Raw genomic sequence first — 13,381 nt, 5'->3', positions numbered from 1 at the left:
CCAGAGGGCATCCCTGTGTGACCCTTCTCATCTGTGTCTGGAAGACCTGTGGGGTTCATCAACTACCTCAGAAGCACATAGAACTGGTATGAAACCCAGAAAACCACATCCCTGCATACCCCACACAGCAGCCAGAGATGGGGGTGAGAGGGTATCACCAGGACTCTTTCTGAAGTAGCCTGCAGCTGTGAGAAGTATAATAATTCTATGAATGAGACTGATAAACAACTATACAACAACTATTCATAACATGAAACAGGACTGTGTGAGACACAATTCATGGCTTTGTCACAGAGAAAACTGCTAGAAATCTTTATCTTCAAAACAAAACAAAAGAGAGCAGCACCCATAAATTCACAAGCCTGTCAGTGCCCCTACTGCACTGCCCCCTGCACACAGGTTCACATGCTGGCCAGCCCCATGTAGACAGCACACCTTTGTAGCCAAGGCTGGTGAGTCTCCCACCAGCTCCATCATCCACAGGATAGAGGCCATTGGCAGAGCCAAGAGCTACTTGGAAAATGCCACCTGCACCCCATGACCCTGAAGTGATACTGTGGATTCTTGCCCCAAGAAGACACAGGGGACTGGGGTGGGGCCTGTGTGCCTACCTGAGAGCCGTGCTGCCTCTGCCTTCATCATGCCCTCGGCCTCTCCCCGCCTGCCGTTGAGTGTTTCCTTCGTCAAGTCTGCAGGGGCCTCCTCACTCACAGAGAGGGTGGTAAGTGTGCTGACCACCAGGACGCCCAGGCCAACCCAGAGCACCACCTAGATGAGACAGGAACCCCAAAGATAGGAGGTGTCAGAGTGATTCCCACAGCCATGAAAACTGTCTTCATGGAGAGCAGAGGGATGGAGGGGAACAGGAGAAAAGAAGGCAGTGGCATGACATAGCCTTCCACAAAGGCAGGCCAGCTACATGCATCAGAGAAGACAGTCTGCTGGCCAGCAAAGCTGCTAACCACTAAGAGCTATAATGGAGCTCTGATGCATCATCACTTCTTAATCTATCAAAGCAGCGTGCTCCCATGTCCTCCTGTCAGTCCAATGGGACCACCAGCTGGGTCTGCTGGAGTCACAGTGGCAGTGAGGGAAGAGCCAGGCAGAGGGTTGGTGCTTTGGGAGCTGTAGGCATAAGAGGAGCCTCGAGAGGGAAGGGGCTCTATGTATGCAACTGGAGAAGACAAACAAGCCCTGACCCAACTTCCTGGGGGATTAGGTTTCTCTCTCTTTTTATTTTGTTTTTTATTTTTAACTTTTTTGAGACAAGGTCTCACTATGTAACCTAGGTTGGCCTGGAACTGGCAATCCTCCTGCCTCTACCTTCTGAGTGCTGGGATTATAGGTATGTACCACCATGCCTAGCTGGGTCAAGTTTCTTGACCATCAAGGCAGGAAGAACAAGAATCTTGGGGCAGGGCTGGAAGTGTGGCTCAAGCAGTACAGCACCTGCCTCATAAGTGCAAAGCCAAGTTCAAACCCTAGCACCACTTTAAAAAATAGAAAGAAAAACAAAGTGTTGGGTCCCTCTGTCAGTAACCACAGCTTCCAGTGACAGTAGGGCTGCCAAGGTGCATGTAGGGATGCCGTCTGACCTGAGTCCCCTGAGGTCAGAACCTACAAGCTTTATAATATAGCGCTCCTAGTCCAGAGATGATGGCACATACCCTGCCCCAAACTGTTTTCCTGAAAGTCTGAGGAGGCCCAGCTTCAGTTTTGTGCCTGAACATCACTATATTACATCCCTTTCACCATGAAGGAAAAACTCACAAAGCAATAATGGTGTCTGCAAGGTAAGCAAAATAGTCTTAAGATAATAAAACAGGAAGAAACTACCAACCTCAGAGGCCATCAGTTTCTGGGGCCAGCCAGCGGCGGGGGGAGAGTGGTGAGGGGAGGAAGGGAGGAAAAGCTGGACAGTCAGCAGCTGTCAGTGGGAGACCCAAGCTGGAGTAGCACTGATGCCACCACAGCAGGCAAACCGCAGAGTTCGTTAGGGCCTGGGTGACCCCCACTTTGCCCTTGTGGTCTGTCCTAAATCAAGTCTGCCTCAGGTCTTCTGTTTTCAAGGCCCTCCTGACCTCTAGCTGCAGCATTCTGCTTTATGATACAGAGCTGAGCCAGGCTCAGGTCACCAAAGGTGGAAAGTCCAGAAGGAAGTTTAACTCAACCACTGGAAGGGCCCTTCTAAGTCTGGGCACCCATCCCTGCAGGGCACCAGACCCAGTGTTTCAGAGTTAATCTCTAATCCCACGTTTGCAGGGTCCTGTGTGCATTTTGTTATTTCTCCAGCCAACAGCAGAAATGACCTGGCAGAAAAGCAAAAAGGAAAATGTATCTTCCTACGTACAATTCCTGTATGCCAACAGGATGATCACAAGACCTCAGTGAGAGCACATAAATGGGGAGGAAGTGCTCCTGCTCCAATACCACAGCAGGTTGTGGGGGAAAAAAAAAAAAAAAAAGAGTTCCAGATGCTTATGAGGAGGAAGTCCAGGGGACCTAATGAGCTTTGTGTTCACCATCACCCAGGGGCCGTGTGTGGCAAACCCTGTCTCCTATAGGCACTTACGTGGGCCATCTCAGAATGCTTTCCACCAAAGATAAAGACATTTGTTGGTCAGTTATTTTCAGTGGGGATTATAATCTAACATTTCCATGGAGACTGACAAGCAAAGGCAACATTTCATCCATGACTTTGGATGATTTATCTCAACCTTCAGATTTTTGAGCTTAGCAAAAAAAAAAACCCACAACATAACAATAAAATAAAGTAAACAACTTTGTCGATTTTGGGAGAAAGAAGCTTCCTAAAGAGAATCATGGCCTGATTGTTAAGAAAAATAATACAAAGCATTCAATTGAGAAATGCTTGAGTAAGAAACTGGGCTGACAGTCAGAAGGCTTCTGAGTGCCATCTGCCCCTCTTGCTTCCTAAGAACAGGTGGGAAAGCCAGCTTAGCCCATCCTGGAACATAAAGAAATGGACTAAGAAGCAGCAAGTCAAGGTCAGATAATTGCTTGTGCAAGGTCACAAGACTGGGACAACACAGAGCATGTTCCAGAAACACAGTCTGTGCATAGGACCCAGAAAACAAGCCCAGGTCTACCTGGAACCTGTTGCACCTCCTACTGCAGGACATCCTAGAACTCCATTGAGAACTGACTGGCTCCCATTCCACATCAGGCAGCCAAGAACAGGACAAGAAACACAAATGCAGAGACAAACCCTCCTGGAAACCACAGAGCAGGCCTTGCATGCTTGGATGATGTCCCATGGATGCACCCCCATCTGGCTAAAGGTCTCTTGCAAGCTTCTGGCTCTGAGGGCACTAGCCAGCAGGCCACTCCCTATGCAGCCACCAGCCCAGTCAAGCCTTCAGAGCTGTTCAAATGTTAGAATTCTACATTCACCCTTTCCTATGAAGAAACATTGTGGGCCACAAGACCCTCAGGCAAGAACTTCAGAGCCACCTGGCTTGAGGGAGCTATGGGAACACAAATGCTACATAGTAGTCACTAACCACTTCAAGGTGTGTGCTTGGTCCACAGTGACAGCCTGTGCAGTGCACACATACCAGTGTGCAAGCAGACAAGTTCTGGAGTACGAGGTGACACTTTTGCTTCAGTGCCAGAGCCAGTCTACTCAAAGCAGCATTCACATTGCCCTTGGACTGCTGAACAAGGAAGCGAGTGCAGCTCTGCGCTCCAGCAGCCAGCTGAGGCAGATAACTGGGAACTTGGGAGAGGGGCAGAATGGCTCCACACAGAGTCAGGCCCAGGGAGAAGCCCAGCCTGGCCTGTGAAACCAATCCAGCCCTAAGTACCATGTCATCTGGTATGGCTTGCTATGGCAGGAGGGTTGCTTTTGAAGCAGGGGACTTGGGTCAGTAAGAGGGATCCAGTAGGCCAAAATCTGCTTTCAGAGTGCCACTGTGGACTACGATTCTGGCATAGGTCCATCTTAACTGTGTCTAGAGCCAGCTGGGAGGGGAGGTGCAAATCCACCCCCTACATCTTGGCGTAGGCTTGGGAAATCCAGGGGTCTGTCTGGGGCCACAGTCCCCGAGGCTCCCACAATACCCCTCCCCTTAGGGGGTGGTCTGAGGCCACAGCTCTCCAAGAGATCCTGTCTCAGAACAGAGCTGGACCCTGGGAATGGAGGGAAAATGCTGCTTCAATCTGGACAACACACGAGTCCACACTCTGTACTTCAGTGCTAGCATACACCTGGAGGCCAGTCCCCACTTCTCTGCATTCCAACACCTCAGTTCAGGTCCCATGCCCAATTGGGTGTGAGTGTCCAGGCCCCCAGCCGTAGGCAGCTGCACTCTCTTGGCTTCAAGACTGAGGCCAACTTGTTGGTAGCTCATGGCTCTGCGTGTATATGGGCGTGTACCCACTCACACCTTCCAAGAGCTGGGGCTTCTTGCCCTGAGGCCCCTCTAGCTGCCCCTTCCTCTGTCCCCCTGGGCTGGCCTCCCTAGCTCTGGGGATCTGCTTCTTCTGTGAGCACATCTCACCTGGATCCAGCGCCCCCTGCTGGCTTCATGGCAGCAGAGTGTCAAATCCACAAACTGGACTAGGCCCATCTTCCTTAAGACTGGAGAGGCCACTCTCTGATTTCCAAGATAAAAATCATAACTCCTGAGAGTAGTTGTCTTGAGGTGGTCTCAGAACACTCCTTCCTTTGCACACCCACCAACTGCCCACCACGCATGTACCCATATCTTCTTCTGCTCTTCATGAGGTCTGTGAGCAGGAAACAAGTACCACGTAGCAGAGAGGACTCGGATGACCAGAGGTACTAATTCTGGCCTGTCCCTTCTGCTGGAACAGCCAGAGTTCCTGTGACAAGGCTGGCCATCTGGGAGGGCCCCAGTACCAGTCACACTCTTAAGAGTGTGTGCCTCACAATGTGAAAACTACAGCATACCTAGTCAGCCCAGTGCAAAGCAGCACAGCAGGTGGTGGGGAGCTCCCCCAAATACTTATTCAGAGGAAGAACTGAAGTGTCTCCTCAACACTGTCAAAAAGTAGTTCAGACAATCTGACCGAATCCTGGAGGCTCATGCCCATAATATCAGCTACTCAGGAAGAGAGATCAGGAGGATCTAGTTTCAAGCCCAGCCTAGGCAAAAAGAAAGGTGAGACCCTATTTCAAAATTACCCAACAAAAAAGAGGACTGGTAGAATGACTCAAGTGGTAGAGCACCTGCCTAGCAAGTATGAGGCACTGAGTTCAAATCCCAGTACTGCCAAAAGAAACTAGTTTAGACAACACACATTCCAGATTTTTAAGAAATGTAGTAAAACAGGTCAGTCTTTGACATGATGCAGTGTGGGTTCCCTTGTACATGCACACAGAGCTGGAACCATGCTCACTCACACCAAGCCAAGTTGCCAGCATTAAACTGAATGGTCAAACACTAGAGGCGGTCCCAACTGAGCAGAGATGCTGACAAGCTGCCCACTCACACCAAAGGTGTCACAGCAGCAGGTGCCTGATGACAAAAGGAAACAATGGTGGGGAAGAAGGAAATGGAATTATCATTAACTGTAAGCAAAGGACCAAGAGATTCCATGAGTGTTCAGTAAGGTGAATAGGTAAGAAAATTAACATGTGAAAATCCACAATTTTTCTACATACAAACAACAACCAGTTAGCAAAGTCAATGGAAGAAAAGACCCTAGCACAGGAGACACAGACAGGACACAGTGTGGAAAAGGGCAGAACAGACAAACCAGCAAGGACTTGTGAATAGTCAGAAGCAACACCCTACTGTTGAGCAAAAGTCCACATGAACATTCTAGAGTAGCTAAAACATCCTTCCTAAATTAATCTACAGCATCAATAAATTCCAACTAGACCAAAAAAACAAAAAGAAGGTTTTCTTTTTGTTAGATACGCTGGTTTAGTCATAGGGAAAATAAACAAGTATATCCTGAAAATTTATTAATAAAAGTAGAGCGGGAGGGATTAGAATCAAAAGGTTTAGAGAGTGATAGGTCAAAATGCAGTGAATACTGCTGTGAGACCAAGGTAATTAAAACAGAATGAAAAGAAGATCAGCCAATAAACTAAAGTGTAACCCCAAACAAGACCCAAACATATATAAGAATTTAACATGTATGACAGTAATATTTTATTTCAGTAAGGATTTTCAAATGATTCTTATCAGTGATGGGTTATTCAATAAGCAATATTCTACAACTCTGCTGCTATTTAGAAAAAAATGATACCTACTTTGCCTCTTGCACCAGAACCAAATATAGATGGGCTGGGCATCGGTAGCTCATGACTATAATCCTAGCTATTCAAGAGGCAGAGATCAGGAGGACTACAGTTTGAAGCCATCCCGGGCAAATAATTTGTGAGACCCTATCTCAAAAAAAAAAAATCACAAAAAAAGACCTGGTGGAGTGGGTCAAGGTGTAGGCCCTGAGTTCAAACCCCAATACCACAAAAAAAAAAAAAAAAAAAAGTATCAGGATTCAAATGAAAAAAGTCAAATGATGGGTGAATTTTTTAAAATAATGCTGAAGTGAAGAAGGTATTTCCATGATTTTTTTTTTTTTTCTAAAAAAAGAAAGCTAGAGCATGGCTCAAGCAATAGCACCTGCCTAGCAAACACAATGCCCTAAGTTCAATTACATACAAAAATAGGCATTTTATTTATGGGCATTAAAAACTGGAACTTGCAAACTAGGAAAAACATTTGTAATCTCACAGGCAATGGGTTTGTTTCCTCAAACTCAAAAGAAACTTCTGCCTCAAGCTATGACAGAAGAGCTGCTATCAAGCTGGTTTCCCCACCTAACTATCAAAGTTAGATGAAAACTCCTACCAACTGACAAGAGTCACTGGTGGACAACCTCAGCAGTTCAGACATGAGGAGCTGAGACCCTAGGGAGCAGAGGCAAGCACTTGTGCCCGAGACATTTGCAGTCAATAGTTCCAGCAGCAAGGACAACATGAGGCAGAAATCTGGATTCTGGGCTGACTTGAGAAGTTGGTCACTGAGAACTAGGAGCATGGGTTCTCAGCAGCCACAGCCTGAGGGACAGAAGGAAGCCCCTCTGTGTGCTATTCTACTCCAAGTCACAAGCCAGCTACTGGCTGTGCAGAGAATCAAGCAAGAATGAAACACAGACTAGCTGTCAAGAGGACGAAAGCTAAGTAGAGTTTAGCAACATGAGGGTGACAGAGTTTACATGAGATCCTAGGAGTAAGGGCAAAACTGGACATAGCCTTTTTTTCTGTCCTGTCTGACAAGATAACACTACCCAGAACCTCTGTAATTTCTCAAACACAGCTGAAAAATACCAAGCATTCCAGGAGACAGGGTCAAATGACAGAAAACCAAGAAACCAAAAAGAACAACATCAATGAAAACTGACTGTAGATGCTCCTGCACTTACGATGGGGCTATCTCAGTAAAACCGATGTAAGGTGAAACTGTCACGAGTCGGAAAATGCATCTATGGCAGCTGACCTACTGAACATAGGAACTGAGATACACAGCACCCCAGTTTGGTGGGCTCCCTTTCTGACGAAGGACTGACTAGGAGCTGTGGCTCACTATTGCTATCCAGCAGAGAGTATACCACACATCACTAGCTTGGGGAAAGACCAAAATTCGAAGTACAGTTTCTACTATATGAGCATGGCTTTTACACTCTTGTAAACTCAACAAAGTGTAGGTGAGTCATCATAACTGAAAAACTGTCTGTTGTTAAAACAATAATGTTGGTGGGGCTTCAAATAAAGGTGAAATTAAAATACTTAAGAACCACGCTAGGCTTGGTAGTATACATCTGTAATTCCAGTACTTGGGAGGTTGACGTAGGAAGATCATGAGTTTGAGGCCAGCCTGGGCTACATAGCACAAATATATCTCAGAAAATAAATAAAATAAAATACATAGGAACAAGAGCAACAAAGGCCCCAGGGTAGACTTTAGTTGAGTTAAAATATTGTGGGATACTCACCTTGTCTAGCAATTAATAATATATTTTTAAAATTTAGCTGGTAGAATGGTTCACATGATAGAGTACCTGACTAGCAAAAAATGAAGCCCTGAGTACTGCTAAAAAAAAAAAAAAAAAATTGATGTGATTTTAGACAGGCACCAGTGGCTCTCATGCTTAGCTACTAGGAGGCAGAGATCAAGAGGATCATGGATTGAGACCAGCCCAGACAAATAGTTTCCACACCCTATCTCAAAAATACCCAACACACACACAAAAAAAGGGTTAGCGGAGTGGTTCAAACGGTAGAGTTCCTGCCTAGTAGGTGTGAAGTCTTGAGTTCAAACCCCAGTACCATCAAAAAAAAAAAAGAAAAAATTTACAGTTGACTCCAATAAATCAAGGATTCATATTAACTGCCTAGTATATCCACTAGAAGAATAAAAATGTGCCAAGAGGGGAAAAAAAAGAATGCTTTAAATCCTTGATGAATCAAAAAAGAAACAACAGATAAGACAAAAAACAAAGAGTAATCTTTTTTTACTCTTTTATTTTTTGTGGTACTGGAGTTTGAACTCAGGGCTTGACATTTGGTAGACAGGTGATCTACCACTTTAGTCATACCCCCAGCCCTTTTTGCTTAGTTATTTTTCTAACAGGGTCTCACCCAGGCTGTTCTAAACAGAGATTCTCCTATCTGTTCTTCCTGTTCAGCAGGACAGACACAAACCACCATGCCTAGTTTTTACTTTGAGATGGGGCCTTGTGAACTTTTTGCCCAGGCTGGCCTTGAGCCACGATCTTCCTGATCTCTGCCTCCCATGTATCTAGGATTACAGCAGTGAGCCACCTTGCCCATCCCAGCAAGACATCTTGACCCTACCAACATACACAGGGCACTACGTCTAACAGCTGTAGAATACACAGCCCAAGGAATGTCCATAATAGTATACCACATACCAGGCCACAAAGCACATCTCAGCCAAAGTCAAAGGACTAAAATTCTGTAGTGTGCAATCTCCAACCACATTGGGATTAAGCCTGAAAGCAGTTAAAAAAAAAAAAAAAGATTACTAGGAAATCCCAAATATTTGGAAGCTGTTATGGTTTTGCTATGAAATATCCCCAAAAAGGCTCATGTATTGAAGGTCTATGTCCCCAGCTGATGGATCCAATGATTGAGATCTTATTGGATCATGAGGGCTCTGCTTTCATCAGTTGATTAATAAGTCCACTGACAGATTCATTTCTGATAGCATTACTGGGAGCTGGTGGAAACATCAGGAGGTGGGCCTGGTTGGAGGACAGAGGTCATTAGGAGCATGTCTATGGAGGCTATATGCTGACTTGGGCTCTCTGTGTCTCTGCCTTTCTGCTTCCTGGCTGCTACAAGGTGAGCAGCCCCCCTCTGCCACATGCTCCCACCACTATGATGTTCAGTTTCACCTGAGACCTAAAGAGCTGGGGCCAAGAGACCATGAACTGAAACCATGAGCCAAAATAAATCTTTTAAGTTAGCAAGACCCCATCTCTACAAACAAGCTGAATATGGTTGTATGCACCTGTGATTAGCCACTACACCTGTCTTGTTTGTTGAGATGGGTTGTCACTAACTTTTTGCCTGGGCTCACCTCAAACTGCAGTCCTCCTGATCTCTGCCTCAAAAAAAAAAAAAAAAAAAAAAAAAAAAACAGAGCAGTGGTGTCTGACCAGAAGTGATCTGTCCTACCACAATGAGTGGTAAGTGGTTTCATAGCATGAAACCAAAAGCCCCTCAGCACAGTTGTGTGGGGAGCTCAAAGAGGAGATAAAGTAAGAGGGCAAAAGTCATTCTAACCCATCAGAAGACAGGCAGCAATAAACTCTGGAATATGGAGGTATATGAAGAGAGTTGCCCAAGGGAAGCTTTGTGGTGCCAAAATGTTCTATCTGCCCTGGTTAGTGCTTCCTGGCTAGGTTCACTTTATAAAAAATGTGTCAAGCTGTAGATAAGAATTATGCACTTTACTGCATGTATACTGTAGTTTTTAAACATCTACCAACACACATCAATACGGAAAAGCTCAACATCTCCTTACAAAGTGAGCAAAAAACATAAGGAGTTCACAGAAGGAAATGCATGGCATCTAAACCCATGAAAAGATGCTTACTTGTTCACTTCAGCAAAGCTGAAGAAAAGGAAGATGGAAAAGTCATGGTGTGGGGACAGAGGTCCCTTGGTCTGCCCATGGAAGTGATATCACCAGGTACTTGGGCAAAAGGCTCACACTCTAACCTTGGAATCCCATTTCTGGAATGCTTCCTGAGGGCAGAGTCTCACAGGTGTCAAAGTGTCCGTGGTGCTGAGATAGCAAAGGCTGAGCTGGACTCCTTCAGACACTAGTATTGTGGAATTTTCTATCACCAACCACTCAGAAGTAGCTAAAACCAGAATGCAGCTCTGGGTATACATGCACATGGTTGAGGAACCACTTGCAAGGGAAGTATACATACATATGTGTGTGTATATATATATATATATATATATATTTTTTTTTTTTTTTTTTTTTTTTTTTTTTTGGCAGTACTGGGGTTTGAACTTAGGGTTCGTCCTTCCTAGGCACATGCTCTACTGCTTGGGTCACTCCATGAGCCCTTTTTAGCTCTGCTTATTTTGAGATAGGGTATCACTTTTGCCTGGGCCACAATTCTACTTTATGCTTCCCTCCAACACTTGGATGACAGGTGCACACCACCACACCCAGTTTTATTCCACTGAGATGGCGGTCTCATAAATTTTTGCCTGGATTGACCAGGAACTGAGATCCTCCCAATCTCGATCTTCCATGTAGCTTGAGATGACAGGGGCATGCCAATGCACCCAGCTATTAGTTAAGATAGGGGTCTTGAAAAGTTTTTGCCCAGGCTGGCCGTGAAGCACAATCCTCCCAATATTAGCCTCCAAAGTAGCTAGGATTACAGGTGCGATCCACCATTGCCTAGCTGTGGCAAGGGATTTTAAGCAAAAGCAGCAGGAAGCTGTATTACTATTAAAAACCAAGAAAAAAGGTTGAGCATGCACACAAACACAGTCTCCCTAGCATATACTATGAATGCAGTTGTAGTGTTCTCAGGGTGTCTGGGCAAAGGGACAGCCTACAGTAGGAAAACACTTTGGGGGAAAAGCCATTAGTACTCAGCACTCAGGGACGTCTCTATGGGACGTCCTCAATGTGCACGAGCAAAGACAATTCAGCCTGGCTGACCCATCCATATCTCCTTAACCAAGTACTAGTTGTGCTAAGAAACTAAAAATCATTTGACAGAACCTGTCTGAACACTCTGAATGAGGGACTCAATTCTGCTGCTTCTCCCTAACTGGCCTGGCTGGACAGCTACTGGACCACTGGGTGAGGAGCATTTGCCTTCACATGGGAAGAGAGGGTACACACTCACCTGAGGGGGTAGTGCACACTCACCTGGGCAGAGAGGGCATTCTTGTGGGCTTTCTTGTAGATCAGAGCTGGACAGATGAAGCAAATGAGGCTCCCCATCGTGGCCCCCGTCAGGCCCAAGATGGTCTCCACTAAAAATAGACCAACAGTCAGGAATTACCAGGTATGGTTTCAGGAAGGGCGGCCGGAACTCTCACCTGACATGCAGGTGACTGGACTGTCACCTTAGTGCCAGTGAAGAGTGGGGAACCCACCCTGCCCAAAGGGCTCCATGAACCACCAGTTTTGTCAGACAGGGATCTGGGCATCATGGGGGCTTATCTGCTCACTCATCTCCCCGCCCCCCACCATACCACAGTACTGGGTTTGAACTCAGGGCCTTGTGCTTGGTAGTCAGTGCTCTACCACATGAGCCACACCTCCAGCCCTAACTGCTCATCTTTAAATGATTTTCTACTAAAATCAGATGTTGCCTCTACATGGCCTGGACCACACTGTCCACACTCCCTGTTCCTTGGCAGGTGGCCTAGTAACTTGTCCTAAGAAGTGTAAAAGCCAGAAGCCACTGTTAGGAGCCTAGACAGGTGGCCTCTGGGGCGGAGGCCTGCAAGTAGCTGTATGTCTAGTGAGAACAAGCTCTCACTTGTTTGCTAGGGAACAGGTGCATGTGTGCATTGGAAATGCTGCTCAGGGCCTTCAGGGCTCCCCTTAGTACCAATGTTAGCAATTTCAGTAGTCAACAGTCTAAGGAATGAGCAGTTCAGTAGTCATTCATCTTACAATCAGGCCTGTGGCCCACCCCTGGAATCTCTGCCAAGTGTCCACTGCTTAGCTTTCAACACGTGTCTGCTATTCTACCACGCTGCCAATGTTATCCCACCATGTCTTTCTCTACAGGCTAAAGAAAAAAATGACCTGGGGTTTCTAGACTTGTTTAGGATACCAGAAAGAATGGTACAAGGCACTGGGAGTCTTGATTGAATGCCAAGCACAAGGCAAGGACACTCCTGCCAACCTCCTCCCCATTTAACAGCAAGAGTGGAGCAAAGCAAGGGACACAAGAGAGGCAGTAGGCAGTTGCCGGAGCAGATGTCCACCTTACCATTGGGGATCATGATGCCACCAACCATGGTTCCAAACACAACCGAGAGGGTGAGCACTTTAAACCGAAGAGGGGGCATGTAGCCTCCAGCAGCAAAGGTTCCATCTTTTTGCTACATGAAAGAAAATAAAACCAAAATGGTTCTGAAGTGACTGACTTCCTCTACCATGCTCCCATGGAGCAATGCCATAGGGCTTAGCCAAGCACACAACACTCTCTACTTGGGGCTGGGAGGGAGCTCAGCCAGCAGATGAGCATCACCTACAGAATCAGATTTGGCTAAGCAACTTTAATGGGTACCTGCAAAACTCCAGAAAGGTACCTGGCATTAATGGTATTTCTACTATAAACCTTACAACTTTGTTTTGAAATGTTAGTATGGAATCCTTCCATTTTCCTTTCTGCTTTTAAAGCAAAATCAGGAAATTTTTTTTTTTTTTTGGTGGTACTGGGGCTTGAACTCAGGGCCTACACCTTGAGCCACTCCACCAGCCCTTTTTTGTGTTGGGTATTTTCGAGATAGGGTCTCATGGAACTAATTGTCCAGGGCTGGCTTCAAACCTCAATCCTCCTGATCTCTGCCTCCAGAGTAGCTAGGATTACAGGCATGAGCCACAGGCGTCCGGCAAGAGAAAGATTCTTAAAAAGAGATTAAAGTGTGGACAACTGTGTGTGACTCCATAGGGACATCCCTGCCAAACTGAATTTTTTTATTTTGGCGGGACTGTGGTTTGAACTCAGGGTTCCATACTCACAAAGCAGGTGCTCTACTACTTGATCAACACCCACTATTGATTAATTAACATTACAAAAAATGGTAAAAAATGTGTTATATACAAAAGCATAAATGCTGTTCTAATAGGAAGTGCATATT

At 45.9% G+C, this 13,381-nt stretch overlaps 1 protein-coding gene across 6 annotated transcripts in view; it reads right to left on the bottom strand.

Moving 5' to 3' along the window:
- The window catches only part of Slc38a10 (solute carrier family 38 member 10), a 43,841-nt gene that overhangs the window by 11,846 nt on the left and 18,614 nt on the right, over window positions 1–13,381 (bottom strand). For all 6 annotated transcript variants that reach the window (XM_074044890.1, XM_074044892.1, XM_074044893.1 and 3 more), the window contains exons 9-11: window positions 12,508–12,619; window positions 11,430–11,536; window positions 612–768 (exon numbers count right to left, since the gene is read on the bottom strand). In XM_074044890.1, the coding sequence (XP_073900991.1) occupies window positions 612–768; window positions 11,430–11,536; window positions 12,508–12,619 (376 nt within the window). The remainder of the gene's footprint in view (window positions 1–611; window positions 769–11,429; window positions 11,537–12,507; window positions 12,620–13,381) is intronic.

Source organism: Castor canadensis, chromosome 11 (genome assembly GCF_047511655.1).
Source record: "Castor canadensis chromosome 11, mCasCan1.hap1v2, whole genome shotgun sequence".
In the NCBI taxonomy this organism is placed as follows: Eukaryota; Metazoa; Chordata; class Mammalia; order Rodentia; family Castoridae; genus Castor; species Castor canadensis.
The sequence above is the reverse complement of the archived record's forward strand: the minus strand, read 5'-3'. Positions and strand labels throughout refer to the sequence as shown.